This window comes from Symphodus melops (assembly GCF_947650265.1).
Source record: "Symphodus melops genome assembly, chromosome: 16".
Lineage (NCBI taxonomy): Eukaryota > Metazoa > Chordata > Actinopteri > Labriformes > Labridae > Symphodus > Symphodus melops.
Genome location: NC_136706.1, coordinates 6145225 through 6168777, shown reverse-complemented (window position 1 = coordinate 6168777; position 23553 = coordinate 6145225). Strand labels below are relative to the sequence as shown.

At 40.0% G+C, this 23553-nt stretch overlaps 2 protein-coding genes across 3 annotated transcripts in view; one reads left to right on the top strand and one right to left on the bottom strand.

The window, feature by feature from the left end:
• The window catches only part of pcsk5a (proprotein convertase subtilisin/kexin type 5a), a 30312-nt gene extending 18051 nt beyond the window's left edge, over nt 1–12261 (top strand). The window contains exons 27-37 of one of the 2 annotated variants that reach the window (XR_013780848.1): nt 872–1072; nt 2347–2430; nt 2563–2761; nt 3588–3802; nt 4593–4835; nt 6240–6476; nt 6573–6750; nt 7355–7407; nt 7506–7572; nt 8614–8714; nt 9135–9223. Coding sequence is in view for 1 of the 2 variants with exons in the window: in XM_079364434.1 (XP_079220560.1) it covers nt 872–1072; nt 2347–2430; nt 2563–2761; nt 3588–3802; nt 4593–4835; nt 6240–6476; nt 6573–6750; nt 7355–7572; nt 8614–8714; nt 9135–9336; nt 11302–11786 (2363 nt within the window). In the remaining variant the exon portion in view is untranslated. Of the gene's footprint in view, nt 1–871; nt 1073–2346; nt 2431–2562; nt 2762–3587; nt 3803–4592; nt 4836–6239; nt 6477–6572; nt 6751–7354; nt 7573–8613; nt 8715–9134; nt 9337–11301 lie in introns of those variants that run through there. The other variant, XM_079364434.1, reaches the window with a different exon arrangement.
• An 88-nt stretch (nt 12262–12349) lies between these two features.
• On the bottom strand, nt 12350–22776 carry prune2 (prune homolog 2 with BCH domain). Its single transcript, XM_079364504.1, has 11 exons — nt 22600–22776; nt 20356–20422; nt 20074–20274; nt 19654–19830; nt 18339–18441; nt 15617–15748; nt 15395–15481; nt 14828–14926; nt 14687–14725; nt 13502–13573; nt 12350–13376 (listed from the first exon to the last, which is right to left on the bottom strand). Exons 2-11 carry the CDS (start codon nt 20408–20410, stop codon nt 13343–13345), a joined length of 999 nt encoding a protein of 332 aa, XP_079220630.1. The 5' UTR covers nt 20411–20422; nt 22600–22776; the 3' UTR covers nt 12350–13342.
• Between the last annotated feature and the right edge of the window lie 777 nt (nt 22777–23553).

Here is a 23553-nt window from a genome sequence, read left to right as displayed (position 1 = left end):
ACGAAAACCTTGCATGAGTTATCAACATTGATCCAAATGTATAAAGGCTAGGTGCGTACTGTGTTAATATAGATACTATATTATAGTTTTTTTTAGAACTGATGTTTATTGTGTGACTAGCATTTCAATGTTTCAGCAGGTGAAGCTCATTTTAATTTCTGTGCATGCTCGTTCATTAGAAGTATAATACGCTGCTCGTGTGTTTTATAAGATGAGCACAGACATTGTGTTACAAATATTAGCCCTCCTGAGTGACAAAAGTCAAGGTAGAGGTTCACCGGCTAGCAAAACAAAATGTGGTTCCCAAAACAGTCCCTACCAAGGAAGTTCCTTTTTTTCTACAATACAGGATTTATAAAAGTGTGTTTTAAGAAGTTACATCTTGATCAAGTCCTAAGTCACCTGTGGATGTCCGGGGTCCCATGGGCAGTCAAATAATCTTCACTACAGCTGTCAGATGAATGGGGGGGAAAAAAATACAAAATGACTCTATGAAATTTAGTTGAATTGATCAAAATTAAGGCAGCAGAAAAATTACTAAACACGTTTTTCAGTGTTGCCTGGTGCCTTCATACAGTATGAGCCGCAATAAAACTTGAATCCAGACACATAGGTCAGAGTGTTTGCCTCACTAGCAGAAGGGTTTGTAGCCTCAAGCTGTTGTCCTCAAAAGAGCAAACTTCTTTTCTTCATATAAGGTTTTTTCTTAAGTCAGTGCAAGCATTATCTAACCTTCTCTCAAATGCTGTTAGACTTTAATGTGTTAATTCACTGGAGTTCCCCTCTAAATAAAGAAAAAGGTATTGCTAAGTGGGTTCCATAAAATATAGATTGTCATTAGATAACGAGGAAACTTTCTATTTCTTTCCAGAGGGGCAGTGTGTTTCAGTTTGTCCTGATGGTTTCTATGGCGACGAAGACACCAATGACTGTGAGGAGTGTCACTCGGACTGTGTGACATGCAGTGGCCCGGAGGACGGTGACTGTCTGTCTTGTGAGGAGGGGAGGACTCTGGAAAACGGAGAGTGTGTGTCCGAACACGAGGTCTGTCCCAGTAAGACCTTTCGGAGCGGTGAGGCTAATTCTTAAATATTCCACTAATCCATCTGTCGGCCCATAATGAATCAGGGATTTGGGCACTTTCACAGGGGTGGAAAAGAAATCTTGCAGGGTAATTGGTCTGTGTGCCACTGTCCCTGAACCCTGTACCAACTTAAGTACTCAAAACAGACAGAACTCCTGAACGTCAGCCAGATACAGACTTTGAAATAATTGATTGTATATGCTGAACATTTAGTTCCCCCTAAGAATTAGCTGGATAGACCTTGAGACAACATATGGTAATTAGTGTGAGGCAAGACATCTTAATTATAGGAACTAAAATAACCCAGAGAAAAGTACAAAGGTTAACACAAAGTAGGAAATGAAGAGACAGAAGTTGTTCTTAAACTTTAAATAAAAGAAACTAGAAAACCTGAAATTTAAGTCTTGAAATTTGGACGAGCAAAAAAGTAGCAGGTAACAATTTGGCTTTGTCACTATTTCCTTATTAGTTAGATTGTAAAGGATGGGCACAAGTACTTATTTTCAATTGGTTTTGGAAGAAGTTGAAAGACAAAATACACTTTCCTGTTGAGATGAGTATGTTCATAAAAACGTTGTGCCTGCCAGCTTACCAGCGCAACTTACGCACAGTTATAAGCACATTTGATCTTATTCATAAGAAAATCAGAAACACCAATTGAGGATTTCTAGGTAGAGATGGTGAAAATATGTAACCTAGCCTGGCTAGTAGTTTACTCCATTTTTTAGAGTTTATCTGTAGCTTAGCTTATTGTCTCCTAGCTGTAGCGGTTGGACAATTACAGACATTTTTGGAAACACTTTTTTGCTTTTATAATCTGAGTCAGAGCGTAGATTTAAAACATGTCTGCATGCTAATTATAAAGCTACATCCAAGAGGCGATTAGCTCAGCTGAGTAAAAAGGACAGGAAGTGGAAGGAAACGGGTAGCGTGACTCAAACATCTGCACTCAAATGTAATATTTTCACAGCACAAATAACAACTTAGCATTTTAAAACATCTACAAATAAGCAATGAATTATTCATATAGCATCTTTCTAGTTTTTAAAACCGCATTTATATATTTGACTTTTAGCGACATTAAAAAAATATAGTTTTATTCCTGAATTTTAAAATATTATAGGAATATCCAGCATAGAATATTTTTGTGTTGTCTGTCAGCCAGTATATTTATCCCTACTATAAAGGTCCTGGATTAGGAAAAGGCACTTTTTAGTTGTTTAGTTGTTATAAGAAGCATGTCTTCCTGTTATTTTTACCAGATGATGGAGAGTGTGAGGACTGTCACCCAACCTGTGAGTCCTGCTCTGGAGGAGAGACGAACCAGTGTACAAGATGTCTAAAAGGTCAGTCAGACATTAAGATAGCATGTTTCTCTGCTGTTAGACCTGCAAAATCAGTTTCAAATGTTCTAGGTTACGCTAAAGCATATTCAGCCATTTTGCTGCGTTAATGTCGACTCTTTCTTACTCCTCCAGGGCAGTTTCTGACCACACAGCAAACATGTGTGTCAAAGTGCCCAGGGGGGTTCTTTGCCAGTCGGCTGAGCGGTGTGTGTGAGGCATGCCCTGAAGGCTGTATGCTGTGTGTGGACTCTCAACACTGCAGCCGCTGTCAGAGCACACGGAAAGCTCAGCTATTTCTGCAGGATGGACAGTGTGTCCAGCAGTGTGCCAGGTCAGAGGTCAATCCTGACACTTTGGGGGTTTTTTTGTTTTTGTTTTTAAGAATATTTAGCTTCTTTTTTTCCGACTGGTACATGGGTTTGCCCCAAGTCTATATGGAAAATTATTATTATTAGTTTAGAAGTACGGTGAGAATTGAATGTGATGTGAGAATTAAATGTTAAAATCACATTTGTTGATCATCCAGTCAGGTGATTTAGTATGAACTCTGGCTATCCTGAAATAAATTATTTAGAGATGTATCTGCTGGCCCTCACTTTTAAGTGTCCTACCTGATGTTTATGTGGCATTAAATTGTTGCATTTTTGACATTGACAAAATATCATCGAAGCTCCAATCTTTGACGCTCCATTAGCCCCCAGATTACCATTATAACTATTATAGCTTATAACATGGCGATTAGGGTATTATTGTTATTTTTTTTGCTATCAAGTATTAAGCAGCTTTTTTGTAACAATACTTAAGGGCAACATGATTGTCTGGATTAATTATCGGCTGTCCTCTGTAGAATGAAGCAGAGCCAAATGCCAGGCCTCTTGTTTACCCCCGCAGCAGTTCACAAAACCGTGGGAGCATATGTGATTTTTTTTATTATCACAAAGTAAAAAAAAAAAATATCTAGTCAAACTAAATATATAATATAATGAAAACTTGTTTTGTTGTTAAGAATCTAATTACATCACAAGTCGTGTAAAAGAGATAACATTTTCAATTAAGGCTATTTGACTAGACCTTAAGGCATCAGTGCAAGGATTAAGTACACATGCATATTAACTGCAATGTGCACCATCTTGTAACTGTGCGTGTGTGTCTCTCAGGGGTTACCCTGCAGGCCAAGTTTGTCGTAGCTGTGCGGCAGGCTGTGCGTCCTGTGAGAAGAACGCCACCCACTGCCTCGGCTGTGAAGAACCCTTCCTCCTCCACAAGCATCAGTGTGTCGACGAGTGTCCTCCAGCGCACACCGTCCGGGACGGGGAGTGCAATCACTGCCCCGCCGCCTGTGAGGAGTGCAACTCGCTCGGACAGTGCACAGGTAAAGCAGAAAGTATGATAACATTACCGACGTTAAGCTACCAATTCTTGTATGATACGACCATCAGCTGATTCCTGGATAAATGCTGACATGTAGAGAGTGAGAGTTTTCTGGACTTCTCAGGTGAAAGTGTAATGAGATATTTTTTTACTTGTAATATTTAATTTCACTTATTTGTTTCGCAAAACACACAAACTGCACATTTCATACAGTCTAATAAGACATTCACTTGCTGAAATGTGAGTTTTTGCAGTGTACCATAACAATTATTTGATTTAATTGTCATGAAATTTGTACTGACAATCTGCCAATAAACACATTGTAGTAGATTCTTGATCTACTTGCTCAGACTTTTCCAGTTCTATGAAATAAAACCAAATATCTGCATCTGCATCTGTTTATACATCCTTGAACTGGTTACTGTAGTTCTTTGGTGACCTTCAACAACTTTGCAGAAAATTAACCAGTTTATTAAAGTATCAAACACACTCCTCACCACTGCACTGTTGTCAGTTGTCAGTCAGACAGTCTTTGTGTGCACATAGCTGGCCAAAAAGCTGATTCTGATTCAAAAATCAAAGATTTGGACGACAAATGTTATTTTTCAATTAAACAACGAAATTCACAAAACCCAACAACTCTTCTTAGAACAAACACAACATCAATCCTAACCCAAAAAAATACAAAACATTTTTAATTTTATTTTTTATGATGTGCTGTTTTTTTTTGTTTGTTTGTTTGTTTTTTACGCCAGGCCACCATGTGCTAAAGGCTGTTCTTCTTTCTTCAGGCTGCGAGGAGTATCATTTTCTCCACGAGGGCCTGTGTGTGCTCGACTGTCCCGAGAGGTTCTTCGAGGACAAAGAGCGAGGGGAGTGTTTGCGTTGCCACTCCGACTGTGCTTTGTGTGACGGCCCAAACAGCAACGACTGTGATGAGTGTGTGGACCCGGAGGTGACTCTGTACAATGGGGCGTGTCTGGCCACTTGCCCCGCCCACACCTACCGAGACGCTTTAACTGCAGAATGTAGAGGTAAAACAGACAACAAATGCAACAGCTTATCTGCCTGTTTTAAAGGTGTCATCTTGTAAGTAAAGGTAGGAACAGTTATTTTAAAAATATCTAAATTTCATCCATTAGCAAAGCTGTTAACTTTGCTCGTTAGTCAGTTAATTTGGTTAGTTATAAACATTTGTGTTAACCTCTATCATTCAAAACAAGAGAAACATCTGCTTTTTTTACATATTTCTCCAGAGTTCTTCAGAGGTGACTAGAAGTCAAAATGCACGTCTTAACTGAAAATGAACAAATAATAGAAACTTTGTATAAAAATATATATATCACCGAAGTGGTCGCTCCAAGAGCTCTCCAGAAGTTCCTTCAAGAACAGTAGATCAAGCCTCATTTCACAATAAAAGCATCTGAAGTTAATGCCCACAATTAACATTTCACTTCATTTATGTAAGTGTTCCCAGCTCTGCTATTCCAGGCTTATTAAGAGCAGAAAAATTCAAACTAACTCAAAACCAAAAAAATAAAAAAAATAAAAATATTGATAATATTATATGATTTCTTTTTGATTGTACCTTCAGAAGTCTTGCATTTTGGATACAATAAAGTAAAAGATCCGCCACTTCTCCACAAACTTTGTTTTCTCCTCTCTTATGTAACATTTTTGTCCTGTAGAACGCCCTCAATGATTTTCCTCAGTTATATTCCTCTCCTTTGCCTGAGCGTGTTTCCTGACGTTGGCTCTGACTAAAATAGCAACGCTTTTCAGACGGTTAACAGGCAGCTGTCAAACCTTGAAAAACAGAGCAGTGATGCCAAAGATGGTTCCCTGGAGGAAAAACACACTGCTCCATTTTTTTTTTTCTGTTATTCAAAAATCACAAAGGGTGCTGTGTTTCTCCCAAGAAAACATTGTAGGCGATGCCCACTTTTATTGCTACATACAGGAGCTGCCAGCAGTAACATATATGAAAGGAAGAAGAGTGGTGTACTGCAAAATGGACAGTGGGGGATTTGTTTATTTTTCATCTTAGCTCAACACAGGATAGAGAAGTTGTTTGTACAAACACAGAAAGGACACAATGGGGGGGAAAACAAACACGTTCATTTTCTGACTACATTCAAGTGAATGAATTATTCACATACATGCAGACGCTTGCACTTCATGTGCAGAGGCTGAGTCCCGGCTGAAGGCCCCCTCCCCAGTTGTTTTGCATAAGTTAATTTTCTCCTCTCGCTCAGCTTTACCTTCACAGAAGAAAGACTATATGTCAAAACCCTTTCAAACTTCTCTGGCATTTATGAAAGTGTGCTCCAGAGATTTGGTGCAATTATCAGACAAATAGAAAGTCAAGACTAATAGATTTTGTTCCTCCTGTTATGTGTCTCATCCTTAATTTGATTTAGTGAACTTTTTCTTTCTAGAATGTGACGCTTCCTGCCTCACCTGTTCCGGTCCCCACTCCGGCTCTTGCACCAGCTGCAGAGACGACCACAGACTCGAGGGCCACAGCCATTGTGTGCCGTTAGCCAACAAATGCTCACCTCACGAGTACGCAGACCGGCATGGGGACTGCCATCCGTGTCACAAATATTGCCACAGGTGCTCAGGTCCTGGCAAAACTCACTGCCTGAGCTGCAACCAGAGACATCTCCTGCTCAGTGAGTCGGGTTTGCAGGCCTTGTGATATCTCCAAACTCTCCGAGCATCTGTGACTTGTTTGTTTGTGTGATCTTCCTGTGTGTTTGTCGCTACAGATGGCACCTGTGTGGACGCATGCCCCACCGGCTACTATGAGGACGAGCTGGGCCAGAAATGTGAACCATGTCACGCTTCCTGTCGGATGTGTGTTGGGGGAAATAGCTATGAGTGCCTGGCCTGCAAACTCCACCTATTCAGAGAGGGCAAAGAGTGCGTGGAGACCTGCCAGCACAGGTAGCTCAGCCTGCTCACTGCCCAGCTGTGCTGCTCATCTATCACATTAAATGTGGTCACACAGTGTTATCATTAATAAAAGATGGGCTCAGTCTCATAATGTCAGTGTGGACTCTAAACCATTGCTTTCCTTTAGTTAACTGGACAGGGCTGCAATTTGGAGATCAAGCTAATTTAGCCTGAGATTTAAATAGCCACGCATGCAGCCTGTAAAATGCTAATTAGACTTGATTTTATAAGGGAAGGCAGTGAGAGTTAAATTAATGTCCTGTTAAATTGATTTGCAGTAAAATATTCAAACAAGGGACACAAAGACTTTTTTTTTTATTGTTGACCTGCAACCCTTAATATTTTTAAGACCCGCAATGGAGCATGAAAACAAAAAAAAAGAGATTCTCACTTTGACGTTATTATCCAGAGTTTGTGTCATGTCCTCAGTAGAGCCTTCGAGTGTTTTGTTGTGGCTGTTTTCTCTCCTTCATTGTAGTTTGAGATGATTACAGCTGTTTGTGACTGAGTGGCAGCGGAGAGGAATTTCCTTTGAGGACAAACAAAGCTCTCATCTTCTTTAATTGAATCTTATCCATCATAATTTTCCCACCAGTCACTATGGAAACGCGGACTCTGGGATGTGTGAGAAGTGTGACCCGAGCTGTGGTGAGTGTATTGGGGGCGGGGAGGACAGCTGCCTGAGCTGCGCTCTGGGTCTCATCTACTTACGGATAGAAGGCCGTTGCCTCCCCTCGTGCCCTCAGGGATACTTCCACGACGTCGTGCACAGGACCTGCGAGCACTGCCACGCCAGCTGCAGAGCATGCTCAGGTAGGAGCGTCCACTCAGCACTAATTTGATTCTGTGGGAATACACACACACACACATACAAACACACACACCGTTGTAGGTGATGAGCTATTGATGCTTCTGTTGTCTCCACGGACTGCAGATGTGAAAGCGCTGAACTGCTCGGACTGTGCCGCGTATCGACTGCATTCATCTTATAGACTGTGCAGTGCAGGTTCATGCAGAATACTGCAAACCCAACAAAGAAGCATTTAGTTACCCATTCTGAAATGAATAATGTGAACTATTTAACTTTTATTTAATCCAAAGTTTCGCCACAAGTCTGTCAATATTTCTCAGTCTTGTTTGTGCCAATAAATTCTTGTAAATGAAATCAAGAAGTGTGAGGTTCTCACTCAAGACGAAGAACATACTTTTGTTTATTTTACGTTGCTTATCATTTTCCTTAAAGAACTTGGAATATAAAAAAATTACTGAAGCAGAAATGTGTATTTGTTTGGGACCATTTTCAGTCTTGGTTTCCTTTCCATTTAATTTCTACAGCTTCATGACGGAGTTATGAAATAAATCCAAGTGCTAATGTTCAGTATAGTGTAGAAAACACTGGAACACGGTCAATATCCAACTTTGGAAACACAGAAAACCCTTTTTCTGACGTCTGACAGATGTGGGATACTTTTGGATGGATTATTAAATCTAAAGAGGAATCATTTACAAACCCGCTGAAGATTGGACAGCATGGTACATTTATGACCTGGAATAACAATAGACCTTATCTAAGTGGCCTCACATCTACATTTCCCTAATAAAACTATGCTAATACCCCAGAGAGCCACATTGTTAAAACAAGTGAATATCTATACTTTGAAAAGCAACCATAATGAAAACCATCTAAATCCCTCCAAGCATGGTTTTGTCTTTGATGAGTGTCTATATCGGCTTGAAGATCAAGCTCTACCTCTTTATGTAATACATTTATTGGTTGTTGTTTTTTTTCGATCAACAGAAATAATAGACCAGATGATTTCCAGACTTACCCTTTGAGTTGTCTTGTATCTGCAGGAAAAGATTCTCGATCCTGTGACTCGTGCTCCCCTGGATTTCTGCTCTCTGATGGCATGTGTGAATCCATGTGCGATGTAGGCCAGTATCCTATTATAAAGGTAACCATTCAATATTTAAATCAAGTTTTAATTTCACAAATATTCACTTTTCATTAGAGGAAAAAAAAAATCCTAAGCCTGTCCTTGCTCCACAAAAATAATCATTAACTAATGTTTTGGCCCCGGGTGTCAAATAATGCAACTCAGGCTGACTTATTACTGCACCACGAGAAATTTCAAACAGCAGAGTGAAAATTATGACTGTGTCATGATTCAAAATAAATCTCCTGGCTCATGCTGTGAGGCTACAGATGGAAAGTGTCTGGCAGGTAGATGCATATTAATTGGTTAAGCTGAAAGGCAGTGCATTAGTTATATTCAGCCCTTTTGGTAATGAAAGTTTTCTTTGAAGCTTTGATGTAGAGTTCATGCTGTAGCTGTGTGTCTGTGTGTGATGTCCTCTCTCCTACCCCTCATCAGGGTTCAGGCCACGCGTGTGAAGAGTGTGACAATTCCTGTCTGGAGTGTCGGGGTCCTGGTTCAGCCAACTGCACCATGTGTCCTCCTCAGGCCATCTTAGAAGCTGGAGGTCGCTGTCTGCTGTGTTGCCGCCATGAGGAGGAGGAGGCGGAGGCGGCCTCGACACAGCAGCAGGACTGTTGTAACTGCACTGAGACTCGAGGTAGGCTGTGGGCCGTTGATGACACACTTTAAGGGGTGGGACAGCATTTTCAGTATGGTGGCCACCATTGATGGGACTCCATCAACCCCCTGCAGCAGCGTACAGACACCCAGGCTTTGACCATTAATATTTACAGTCTATGAAAAAAATGACTATACTCAGTGTGAAACAAAAGCAAGGCAATATGAGCTACACTCAATAGGAATTTAGACCAAAAGAACAAAAAGTGCAGCAGAGATAAAAACAGAGAAAAAAAGGTTAAGCAACAAAGAGCCATCTAAGACAGTGAAGTGAAGCAGGAAGAAATAAAAGCATCAAAAATACACAAAAGAAATAAGGAGATATCAAAGCAGGAAAAGTAATAAAATAAATAAGAGAAAAGGGATATAAAAGTTAAAAAAAAAAATGAAAGCAAAAGATTCAATATAAAATAAGCTAAAGAGTTCAAAAGAAAATATATAAGCAAGTCTTTAAAAGAAGTCACCAATGATGCAAAACAACAAGTCAGAAATGACCATAATGCCTTGACAGTTTTTTTTTGTTTTTGTTTTTTTTAACATTTCTGTGTTGATGGTGTTTGAAAAAAGAAATTAAGCTGAAGTTGATTATGTTCAGATACTGTGAATTTTATTCCTAAAGCCCAGAGACTAGTTTCGGCCCCAAAGCTACAGACATATTGAATGTGATAACAAATGATGATGACGCCACATGTAGATTAGATTATTAGCTGTGCTGTGTTGTCATCATGCTGGTCATGAACCTCCAAAGAACAAAATGCTACATTTTCTAAAACAGAGATTCCTGTCTGAAGGGATTAGAGTCTGACCGATTGATTGGTCTTTCGATAATATTGGCTGATATGTGCATAGCATATCGGCTCATTTTATCGCAGATATTGCCAGATATTCACCAGTCAAATAGCACATCATTAGAGTCTCATTGTGTTACACTGGCAGCTGTCTTTCACCAGCAGAGGGCGATATATGATAACAACAAGCATCATCACTCTGCACAGTGTCAAGCAGTTATGCACGTACTGTACATGCGCAGTTACTAAGGTAGAAAGATATCGGCCAATGTATCTGTATGGCTTTATTTCTCGCCCTAATATTGATATCGGCTCCAAAAATCCCACATCGGTCGGCCCCTAGTTTTCGCTGCACTCTTCTCACTGTTTTTTTTTTTTTTTACTGTACTGTTGGGGAATTGAAGGTGACTGTTAATCAGAGCTGACTGACACAGTCCTGATGTAGTTTGAACACTTATTAAATAATTCCTAAATTTCATATTTGAACTGTGGCTTATTAAATCGGGAATGTTTAATAATTTAGAGATTAACTCTTAGGTGCTTTAAATCAAGTTGAGTGTTCTTAAGAGAACAGACACTGTGGGATTTATAACGTTTGTGCGAATCTGTAGTGAAGTGAACAGTGTTCTATCGGTTATTGGTCCAGGATTTTATCTTTTATGTTTGGAGAAGAATGGTATCTAGTTTAGACAAACAAAATAAACAAAATATTCCTCTAAAAAAGCAAACGGCACCAACAAACGGGCATTAGGATAATAAGAGCCTTAGCCTGGGAGGCAAAACCCTGGGGGATAAAACAAAGGCTGAAAAGGACTTTCTGAAGCTTGCGAAGCTTATTACTGAGAGTGCATTGTAATGAGTGAAGGTGACTCCAGTTAGCATTTTTTATTTATCTGCTCCTTTCTTCTCTGATCTGGACTTTAGAAAACAAAACTCAGACAGAATTAAGTGAATAATTGAAATTACAACTGTGAAAGTTGTTGTTGGGTAAAGTGTATGATTTTGAAAAGCGACAGGGTCACCTTTCCTCCCAGACAACATTTGAGAATCTTGATTCACATTTTAGACTTTGAATTGATACCGATGTGATTTTGAAGAGATTAAATATGACAACATTAAATGTGTCTTTTGACTCCCCGTCTGTGTGGGATTTCAAGGCGAATGTGTCCTCAGCACCAACCTGGCCTTCAGAAACGAGGAGGAAGAGGAGGCTCGAGGCAACCTGGCCCTTTTCATCCTCGCCTGCATCCTGTTGGTGCTTGGACTAGTAGCCGTAGTGTTCCTCATCAGACACTCCCGCTCCAAGAGAGCACCCCCGGACATCACTCCCCGCGGCTACGAGAAGCTGGGCTCCGGCGGGGGATACGGAGGCAGCAGACATGGCGGCTACAGCTCTTCCTCTTCTACTTCTCACAGCAACCGTGGCGCCAGCTCCTCCGGAGGCCGCTTCCAAGAGGCTCAGCTGGTTGACATCAACGAACGTCGCTCAGGGGCTAAGGATGATGATGACGATGACGAGGATGAGGACATTGTTTACATGGGTCAGGATGGCACCGTGTACAGAAAGTTCCGGTACGGACAGCTGGGAGAGGACAACGAGGATGAGTTGGAGTACGATGATGAGAGCTACGCGTTCCGGTGAAGATTTTTAAAAAATCTTTATCCTGTGCCCTTCATGTCCTCCTGCCCAGGAGGGACAGACCCATTATATCCTCCTCTGAATATGAGTTGAAATGAGACACGAGAAGCTATTTATACAGAGTAGCATTTTACAACTGCTATCCATTCACAAAATGAAAAGTGCAGCTCAGTGTGAAATAATCTCGAGAGCTTTTTTAAATATTAAGGTTCATTTCTAGTCTTGTTTTTAAGTATGTTGGCTCCCTGCATTTATCTTTATATATATATACAAATAATTTGAATTAGTATAACCTAGTTTTGAAAATGTCATGAATCATATCCATCTTTTTAATTGTTTTGTCAGATTTGCATTGTAAGGTTGATTCAACATTGTATTTCTTTTGCGTTCCTACATTCCCATGTGTCTTCCTCACTTTGACTTTTCATTTTCAAAGGTGTTCTGTTCAAATAAAGTCTGAAAAAAAGAAAGCACTAGAAGACTGATTCATGATTTCTAATTTAGCAGCACAGCAATCAGAGTGAAACTGGCTCATTTGACATGATTGAAATGACTGAAAACAAAACTCAGACTTCAGTCCATGTTTATTAAATTACTAGACAGTGATCCATCAGTTGTCTGAACATCCTTTATACACGAAAGAAGACTTGAGTGTGAGAGGACAGCCTGTTATCTATGAGAGGACATGCACTGATGCACACATGCGTGTCGAGACGCTCACTCACACACACTGAAGATATTGTGCTTTACAGATATCCCTTTTTGATGTTCTTCTGAGGTTTCATCATGACGGTCCAAGAGAAGCTGAAGATTATGCTCATGTATTTGACGGGCTGTAAACACACACACGTACTGTCTTTGCAGAGCTTAAAGACGTGCTCTCAGATTGCACTTATAACTTGATATTTAACCTGTTACTTCTTGGTTTCATAGACTCTATAAAGTGAAACATTTCTATTTGTAAGATTATTTCTCAGCTTTAGAACAAGTACTCACTAAGACAGAGGTTGTGATTGCCTAACTGCAATACTTGGTCATTTATGGCACAAGGTTTCCTTTTTCTTTTTGGCAAAAACCTTGTGCTTTTATTGGAAGTTGCTGACACACAAGTTGCTTATTTATCTGAAATACTGAGAGCGTGTAACCAGTAAAGGATGATATTATTGCTTCACTGCTTCTCATGCACACAACTACAAACACTATCGACTCTACAAATGGATTTTGCGCAGTGCACTGTCTGGTGTGTAATTGCATTTCCTACCCTACCGTGAACAGTGATGCTACCCTGGACGTGCTGCCAAGCATCACACGACTGTATAGTTCTCTGGATTGTAAGTTTAAGGTAAAGATGCTACAGCAGCCTTAAAGAATGAGATCTACCTCTGAGTGTAAGATTGTAAATTTCATATTTAACTCCAGTGACTTATTGGCAACCCCTGAAACACACACACACACACAAACACACACGCTACATCTGAACAGGCCTTCAAACTTCACCCGTAAAATACAACAGTGACTTTTGAACATTGAGGTGACCCATCCATTTTGGAGTCTTGGGTTTAAGAGCTGCTGGCACCGGCTGTGTTTTGCCTGCTAAGAAGACCAAACAGAACAAAACAGAGACATTAAAGATGGGTATGTTTATGTACGGGTGACAGACTGCTGACACCGGGCCATTACTCTTCTGTGTGTGAATTTAGATGTCTGCGAGGACTTACTCTGTTCTGCCCGCTGCTGCTGCTGCTGCTGCTGCTGCCGCTGGCTCCGGTCCCAGCAGAAAACTATTCATTCTTGAATTAAAGTAGAAAACGAGGGACAGGGTGAAATGTTACATTTTTATGACAGGCTATTTGGTGAATTTAAAGACATATAACTTGTGATTCAATGCACAACTGACAATCACACAGCTGCCTTTTTTTTTTTTTTTTTTAGACCTTTTCGCTCCAGACACTCAGTCTATCAAAAGTAATAAAGTGGAAATATACTAGACCAAATTTCAACTAAAACAACTTTTTAATCACCTGTTACCAAATGTCAGACAAATGCTAATGTTTGCAGACAGTCACTTTTCTAAATTACAGGAAGTGCTGTTATAACCTTTCAAAACTAAATTGTTGTAAGATAGGAAAAGAAAAGTGCACCAAACATTCCTTTTGCTAAACAACACATTGGATTTTAGCTACTATAAAACAACAGCTGAAGTTAGCTTTTTACTACTTCCTAGCAATATTGTGGTTGATAAATACTGCTTTCTGGTCATATCTTCCACCACACAATAAAAAGATTGCATTACCTTTCAGTAACTTCCCATGTAATGGTTAAACTAAAGGCTCGCTGGATGCTAACATTAGCCTTTGTCTAGAGATGGCAAATGTTTATTTTCTCTTTATGTTTTTCGTTTTTATATTGGACCCATAATTCCTCAAGATTTTCACTATGCGTTTTCTAAGTGGTTGCTTATCCATCAAGAAATATTTTCTGCATTTCTACCACTTATAACTCAACACACGTCGTCTTTGGGCTGTGTCTCAATTAAAGGAAAATGACCGCAGTGGGAACGACGAATTTGTCAGCAAGAGATTATAATGGATTCTACAGTTCATGCATTTATTAACAGTGTAATCAATCACTGTGAAATAAGGACAGGCTCATTTATTTTACAGTAATGATAAATGAGATAAAACAATGCATTTAGCATCTTAGCAACTTTTTTTTTCAGTCTCCGTCCTTTAATTGCAGCCTTAGTCAGATCCAATTGGTCCTCTTCCAACAGAAGAGTCTCTGTGATGTGAAAGTGAGCCATCTGATAAATGAGTGCTCCAGCCAAGGATAAAACTGAGGCAGGGGCAACTGGCTCTGCAAAGGAAAGTAAAGAGAGGAGAGGCAGGAGAGTCGGTACTTACTTTGAGTTCTCTGCGGCTTCCTTCAGTTGCTTGTCAAGTCTAAAGGTGAGAGTTCAAACGACAAGATGAATATGTAAAGAGATAGTTCATGCTTAGTAGAGCTGGGGTTGGTGCATTGTTTTGAGGCCTGGAGGGACTCACCTAATGATACATTCTGGGATCTGGATGCTTTCCATGGGGATGAGTTCCTGCAGCTCATCCAGACTGGTCACATACTTTATTTTACTGCTGAACTTGGCGCTGTGACAAGAGCAACATGGACATGCACACATAAAATCAAATACCAGTGCAATGACAGGCACATAAAGAAGATGTTGGGAAGTAACTGGCTTGGCATCCGAGAAACAAAATTATTGTCTGTTCTCTTTCAAAGTATTTTACAGCCATGCTAGCATTTCTGAGGCTGCACTTCATAACAGAAGTGCAGTAAACTAAATGCTAACACAGCATGCTCAGATTGTTACAAAGACAAGGCAAGTGTGGTGATGTTCAGAAGTAGCCTATAATGTTTTCTGTGTTTAAAATCTTAGGCTAGCATTTAGTAATTTACACTTGACACATTGTGCTCTTCAGTGAGTAAGTTGTGTGCAAAAATGAAAAGACATTGCAGTGTTGGACAACAAAAACAAAAGTTGGCATGAAGGGCATGAACATTTAAAAACCCAAGGACAGCCAAAATCCTTAAAGATATTCAGGGGGGTTTTTTACCTGATGAAGGGCTTGGTAATAGCTAGAACGGTCCTGATAAACCACGACGGATGGAGAATAATGAAGGATTTCAAATTCTTCCGGAGCCTAGAGACAACGCAAAATGTCAAATGTTAGGTGGGATTGTGTCCTTGGCTAGTCTTATTTGTACTTTTCATTCAGGAGAGATATTACTTTTTTTAAAGATACCACAAAATATGAACTGATTAAGAGGAAAAAGACCTTCTGTCAATCATCTGATAGCATTTCTTCAGCCAGCCAAGGCCGGGCATTCTTCTGTGAGGTGTGGCTCCATTCAAGTACACGATCATGTAGTCCTCAGCCACCATCAGCTCCAGTGTGCTGATCACATATCTGAAGTAAGAAAACACAAAAAAATGTTCATCAATACACAAAAGTTGAATATGAAGACCTTGACTACTGTCTTGGATAGAATTTGTATTTGGGTCTAGCCAATAATTGTTCAGACATTTCATTTCAAAAACCAAAATGGCACTCTCATAGAGATGCTAAAACAAAAGGAAGATATCTCTGAAGTCATTAGGATTCATTTTCCTGTGAACATCAACTTCTGTACAACAATATAATCAGAATTCATCCCATAGTTGTTTAAACGTTTAAACATGGACAAAAGTTTAATGATTTTTTATTTTATCATCTGTTCAAAAAGGACTTTCATTCTGAATACAGTAAGTCATAATGGACTTGAGCTTGTGTAGCGCTTTTCTAGTCTTTTTTTCACACTGCATGTCACACTTACTCTTTCACACTGTAATTGCCGTGGCTGCTTTTAGTGACCAGCAGAAGTAACTAGTCCTATTCAAACCCATACGACGCAGTAGGAGCAATTCTGGGGAAAGTGTCTCGTCCAAAGACACATTGCACATGTTGATGCAGGAGCTGGGGATCGAACCCTCGACTTTCCAGTTGAGAGACGACCGACTACCAACTGAGCCACAGCTGCCTATACCAAATGGAAAAAATAACCAAACAAAATCACTGGCTACTTTATAGAAAAACTTGGAGAATATCTTGACAGTAATGTATTTACAATAGTAGGCTCTAAACCTTTCAAGAACTAAATGGACAGTGAAAGACTTCAATGAAGTGAACTCTTAAGTGGACACTGAAAGACTTATTGTCAGATCTGCTTAACTCTAAATGACAATGGAAAAAAACCAGAAAAGTCCTCTGATTCTAAAATAGTGAAATGGGCAAGTAAGAATTGCAGAGCCATGTTTCTTTAATCTGACAGCCAATAACAGTCAGAAACGTATCGAGATATGCTGTGTTGTTCTGTATTTGAAATTCTTGCAGTATTTTTAAAAAACTCAATCATTTGATGTTAGTGACAAGAAACTGGTGAGAATGTTGCTTCATGGAAAAACTTTTTTGCTTGTTCTTTTCCTCTTCCTGTGCATTCACCTCAGCAGCTCAATCAAAACACTTCTATTCTGAAATCCAATACTTTGAATTACACCAGAAAAACGTATCTCTTTTTCTTTTCTCTTCACAACACCCCAAATTCGCTCCGTCTTCTCGCACAGCAGGGAACTTTGTCGGATGCTTTGAAAATAAAGATGAATATCCTTGGCTAACAAAGTCCTTCTGGTTTTTCTCAATAACTCCTCTAACTTCAATGACTTTGAGCTCAGTATAAGTCTCCTTTTCTCCTGAGTCAATGTCATTCTCCAGAAATCAACAATGAAGATCCACTCTGTTTCGTGACTGTGGTGATCTTCTCCCACTAACATCAAGCATGCATGTCGTTAACCACCGGCTAAAGTTAACTCCTTTTCACGAGGATTCAGACCTCGAGCCACTTGGCATCAGAAACTGCAGACACCCTGGCGTACCTCCTTTCATTTCTATCCAAAACTCTCAGATGTGCCGGCTTACTCAATATCTTTCACAGAACAGCCTGTGGGATGTCCAAGCATGAAATGCGACTGTGCCAGCACAACAATAAAGATATCTTCATGGTTGATCTCACAAACAAACTAGACAATCACATCTATCACATTACTCAGAGAGTTTTCCATATGTGAATATATATATGTCATATAGCTGGTTTAAAACATTTGTTAATATCTTTATGTGTTAATCAAAAATTCACCATTTTTGTTTGATATTTTTGTTTGAAATCAAAAAGCATGTGCAAATGTTAGCATGCTAACATGCTCACACTGATGCTGATAATTAGCAGCTGAGGTCGCCATCTTACTTCTGCTCTTCTCATGCTTCCTACTAAATAGAACTACATTTTAACTTGGGCTGATTTGAATTTTCCAGGTGTGTGAAGAGAAGACTAAACATGCAAAATCAAGTCATTGCTTCTTTCTCTTCATACCACAAGTAACATTATTTTAGTTCCTTCAGTAGATAGGACAGCTGAAGAGAGACAGAATATGTGGGGGAGAGAAAGTGTGGCTGACATGTACCAAATGGTTTTAGGCCATCAGCCAAACCGGTCATCACGATGAGGGGCTTTGCCTATGAACAACCTTCTCAACTGATTTAATTAGACCAGCACCCCAGACCATAAGTAAGTCAAATGCTTTTATTAAATAGTTAGCAAGGGATAGCAATAAAAATGTTCCCCCAGAAAAAGTTTGAAATACTTGTAAAAACCTTGAATGTGAATGATCTAATTGTAAGCAACTAAGAAAGACTGGACTCTATCCTTTGTAAAGCCTCTTGGAGCTGCTAGGCCGGCTCCATACTCAGTCTTGTTTGGGACCACAAGGAATATGTGGAGTCATTCCAACATAGATACTAACAAGTCTGGCTGTGTTATAATTCCTTTTCATGTCACTATGTTATAGTGATGCAGTTGCAGTTGCATAAGTGAATAAATTCCTGACTTACAGTGAAGGGAAAATAATGATTAAAATAGTAGAATATTTGTTTTAAAGTTTGGAAGTCAATGCATTGTAATACTCACAGGAAGAGATTCTCCATTATTTCATGGTATTCCTCTCTGTCACTGTCTGGCAGGAAACAGGCAGCAAACACTATGATGGCATTCACTCCGTTACCATAGTAACCTTGATAAAAACACAGAACAAAATAAGTAAGAGTTCACTTTACCTTGATTCATGACCTTTATTAGCATAGTTTTCACGACTTGATTGCTCTTATTTTTCTCCTCTTTGTTCGTTGTATCAGCCAATCTGGGTGTCTTTTGTCCGTTTGTCTCTCTCTACCCTGTCTCCTCAAACTAGTCAGAATAATGTAATTTCCTTTTATTCCAACCCATTCATTACCAGATTTGGTGACACTTCGATGGAGGGTCTTTTGTCTAAATGACGAAGATGGTGATATTGGCTTTTCAGTGACAGACATCTATGTTTCCGTTGGAAAGCTAGGTTTCACTTAAGTCAAAAGTCTATGCAAAGAAAATATTCTGCTTGTAATAAGGGCTCCATTTTCCGCCTATAGTGGTTATATGGAAGGATCAGCCCATTTTATTTAGGCTTAGGAGGGTTCTACAGAGGGGGATGGGGCCTGCTAGCTGTGAAACCAACATAGTTTGACTTAGACCAAATCAAAGACCTTCTTTAAAAAGGGCCAACAAACTAATCTACGAACCACCATCCTTTAAAGACTTAAAATTCAATGTTAAGTTACGATGTCACTCCAATATCAGTATTTGATTATTATCCATGGTTTCTTTTAGACATAATTTACCTTCTTATTTAAATGTCAAGTTAGTGTCTGCTTTTGATATTAATTCATCATTAGGTTTTGATGTAATACAAAGTCTGGTTTTGACGTCAACCAAATATATACCGTACTTGTAACCATAAACATTATTATCAAACTCAAGCCATTTGATTAAACCTCAAAAAACAGCTTCCTTTTAAAGCAACGCATTATACTGTTAAGAATCAATGAGCGATGTGTTAGCGAGCACATCCACTTTCAAGAAACATACAGGAATAACAAGATTTTCAAAATTCCACTGTTTTAAGTTTGTGAAAAGTTTACTCTCTGACAGCTTGAGGATTATATAAAAACCCATTTGTGGTTTCATCTAACAGCTTTATTTCCTCATTTCTGTTTTCTGTCCTCCAAGATAAAAGGAGGCATTTGAAAAATGAGACATCATCATCAACACCTGAGGCCTCGTTAGCTGCAAAGCTAGCTCAAAAACAGTGGGTGATTGTGATATGATACTCCAGGGATAATGACCTTTAGGTCATTTGGGTTTTTTAGACAAAGCTTTTGTAAACACAAGTAATATTCAACATAGTCACCTCCATGGGAGATGACTCTCATGTAGGGCTCAATGATCTTCATGTTGATGCGGTGCTCCTGCTCTCCAATGACGACTGTCCTCCAAAGTTTGCCATCCTGACGTTCCTCTTCCGCGCTATATGTTGGGATCGGATCATAAGGCTCACTTGTTCCACTCCTATTGGCTGTGTTAGGGTCTGTTATAAAGAAAAAACAAATACTGTCAAAAAACTATCAACGTTTTTACATTACGGTGTTGCAGTTGGCCATGACCTTGTAAAAAGAGCCATTATACACAAGGCCAGTACCCTAGTGGAAGAGGGTGAATGGAGTTGGGTAATTTTTTTTATTTACACAGTGCTTTTCCTCCAGGGAAATGTCCTGTGTTTAAAAATTGTCCTAAAGTGTGATGATGATTTGTGACACACTCAATGGCCCACCTTCCCAGTCCATTTCATGGTCGGTGTAGTCCAGGTAATCCCCTTCATCTGGCGTGTCGAGGTCATCCACATTAATGTCGAGATCGTCTGGCGTCTCCCCCAAGTCATCCTCGCTTTGGTCCAGTGACAGGCTGATGCAAGGAGCTGATAGCTTTTTTCTTTGACTGGCACCTCCTTGCAGGGGTAGAGAGGTAGGAGGGACTGAGAAGAAAAGAACAAATCAAAAACGTCTTTCTTTGAACAGCTGATGAAGTCTCAGAGCTTCAGTTGACCCATGCTCACCTGGTCTGCCTTCGCCCCCCTCAGAGTTCATTTTGCTCTCTGATGCCAGGTCCATCCGCTGGAGGACCTGTGAGGAGATTACATTTTTTAAATTGGCTCTCATTTTACTACGACAAACCCAGATAATATCTTGATTTATGCACTGCACATAGTCTGTAAATCGTAAACAACTAAATCAATCTGAGGAGGATCAGTTGGATGGTTTTTAATTCTTGACAAAATTTTAAACCGTTAAGTTCTCCAGCATCGCAATTCAAGAGTGCAGCACCCCTTAGCCTTTCCCTCCTTATGGAGCATAGGAAGTCCACCACAGGCCACCAGTAATATTCCAATAACACTCAGTCAAAGCCCTCGTTGCTGAGGACCAGGTAAAGAGTAATTATGGTTTTATACTGTATAGTGAGTGTTGTATAGTTGATGTCTGTAAGAACACTGCTGAGGCAGTTTTCTAGCTTGGATTTGCCTCCTATGTAGTGTTAATCCTCATGGACGCACCCATACAGCAGTCAAATCACAACTGGTGATTCAGGCAGAGCAGGTAACAATGAACAGTTAACTCTTTTTCCTGCTTAAACTGAACTACATTTGTTGATTAGACCTGCACACAGAGGACAGGGCGGGGCTGTCATCACACAGATTTCCTTTTTTTTCTCGTTCTTTTTAGATGAATCCCTTGCCGTTTGACAATGTTTCAGTAACATGTCTTTTTATTCAAAAACTTACTAAACTTACTTACTGAAGTCACATTTTCAGCGCATGATAATAACATGTTTGGTTTTTTTTTATTGCAGTTTTCCAGATGTAATTTAAGACAACACTCTTTTTACCTTCTCCATTAATGACAATGGATGAAGACAAAAACAGATTGGTCAATAAGGTTGTTTCCTCTTGTCTTTGCACTTCTGTGGCAGCAATGTTGTCTTGAACAGCATCAAGCACTTTTCATCAACACATCATTTGTTGGCCACTTTTTAACGCGAACCCTTTAGTTCGAAAAAAAAAGTTCTTGTTCTTGTTCTGTTTTTTTTTTTGTTTTTTTTTTTGGAAAGAGTTCCTCACAGGATAATGTAACACTCATCTGCTGGCTTCTCTTCTCTGGAGAGCCTGTATTTCCTCATTGTTCCGGTTTGTCCCGCCTCTAAGGTGAGTTGAGGTTACACCTAAATCAGACGTGTACGTGTACAAGATGCCAAAGTATGACTGAAGTCTTTTCAATGCAGCGGCAACATTATTCATGTTTGTACAGCGGAGAGCACTGACAAGTTCATCGTCCAATTTAGTATCAATCTCGGTCACAGTTTTTCAAAGTGCACTGTATTCAGCTGACATATCTGAGTCTGATTAGCTGAGTTTTACATCCTGATAATATCAGCATGGACCTTGAAATTCCAGTATTGGATGAACTTTATTTGTAAAACCACAAAGCTATGTGCACACCAGCATTATGTATTGATTTCAAAAGATCAATACATCCACTATATCTATATTTAGAGGTAATTCCTGAGTAATCTAAAAACACAGGAAGTGAAGACAAAAAGAGAGAAGGTGGGGAAAGGAGGAGGGATGAGAGAAATGAGAACAATTTGGAGGTTAAAGGTCGTCCTTCCTCTGTGAGTAATCCTTCCATTCAAACTGGAGGAGAGGGGGGGTGATGCTGAGTGCTGGTTGAGCGAGAAAGGGGGAGGAGAGAGGAGGAGGGGGGGGTGTGCTTGTTACATCATGACAAGCTCCCCCTCCCCATCGTCCTTCTTCTCTAGTGCTGATTCAAAGCGAATGAGTGCACGCTTGCCTGAGCACAGATTGGGGCAGAGATGCAAATTCACAGTGAGTCACGTGTGCTCACTCGCATGAAAAAGGAAACGTCCTCGTTCCACGTCTGCACTCTCTGCCTAGAATGGGGAAAATGTAGTAAACGAAAAAAAGATGATTCCTTCACAGATTTGATGACTGTCATTTTAAAAATACACAGAAATATGAGCATCAAGTGCCCACAGACACTTACAAATCCACGCAAATAAAAGAATAAGGAATGACACATGTTCCTACATCAAAACAGAATGAGCATCAGCTGTTTTTGTGCATTCTCCATCAACATCCACAACCCAGTGCTGATGACAGCAACCCCTCCCTCTTCCTCGCTTCCTGTCTGCAGGCTGTGAGGGGGGGGGGAACAAAACAAGATCATATCCCTCTCTTACATTTCTTCTAATCTCCACAGAATAAAAAAAGCATCGATCTACTCACCGCACTGCTGGAGCTCGGGATTCTCTGTGCTGGTTGTCGTCTCAGATCATGGATGTACTTCCAGGATCTCTGCCTATTTCCTGCTTCCAGCCCTCTCGATGGAGATGCTCAGCTTACAAACAGCTCACAGCTTCCACCATTTTGTGGTCACATGATCAGGGCTGTTACCAAATATGGGCGATCACCTGCTCTAACAGCTCTGTGCAAAGCAGCTTCCTCAGGCAGCTGAATAAGGCTATAAGGGGGGTGCGTTTGTGTGATATTATTATTACTGTCACCTAGAAGGGATAAACTGTGTGTGTATGTGTAGGTGGTTTTGTGTTATTACTACCAACAAGGAGTGTGGGACTGCTACCTTAATGCCTGATAGTAGATTTGTGAGCCGAGCTGTGCAGCTACATGATTTTCTTGTAGCCCTCAGGGTAAAAAACAGCAGTAAAGGAGAATATTGTCAGCTACATGTGCTGATAAAATTGGTAAACTGGTTCACCACATGCTGGTAAGAAAATGACAACTGATCCAAAGCAAATATCGGAAGCTTACCATGCCACTAAAGCAACTTCAGATGTGTCCTTTATTTTCTGCACTACAGCTGAACTTTTCAACCCTTATACTATTAAACTACAGCCGCAAAGCAGATCAAATCAATAGTATCTAGATTGTCTTCTCCTTCTGTGTAGAAACAGGCCCCACACAGGTTTAACCTCGCTGGATGACTCTTTTCACTTACCCCAAGCAGTCCCCACAGTTACACAGAAACACCGAGAACAGCCTGACAGACCTTTGCATATTTTTTGACCACTGTTTGTTTCAAAGGTTGCCTATCAGTGTGGCCACACCTGCAAACAGACTTTGGTTAATCAGTGCCATGTAGCTGTGTTGTAAAGAGCGATGAGATAAATCTTGTATTGCTGTACAGAAACCAACGTTTCTTCAAAAGAAAATACTTTTAAG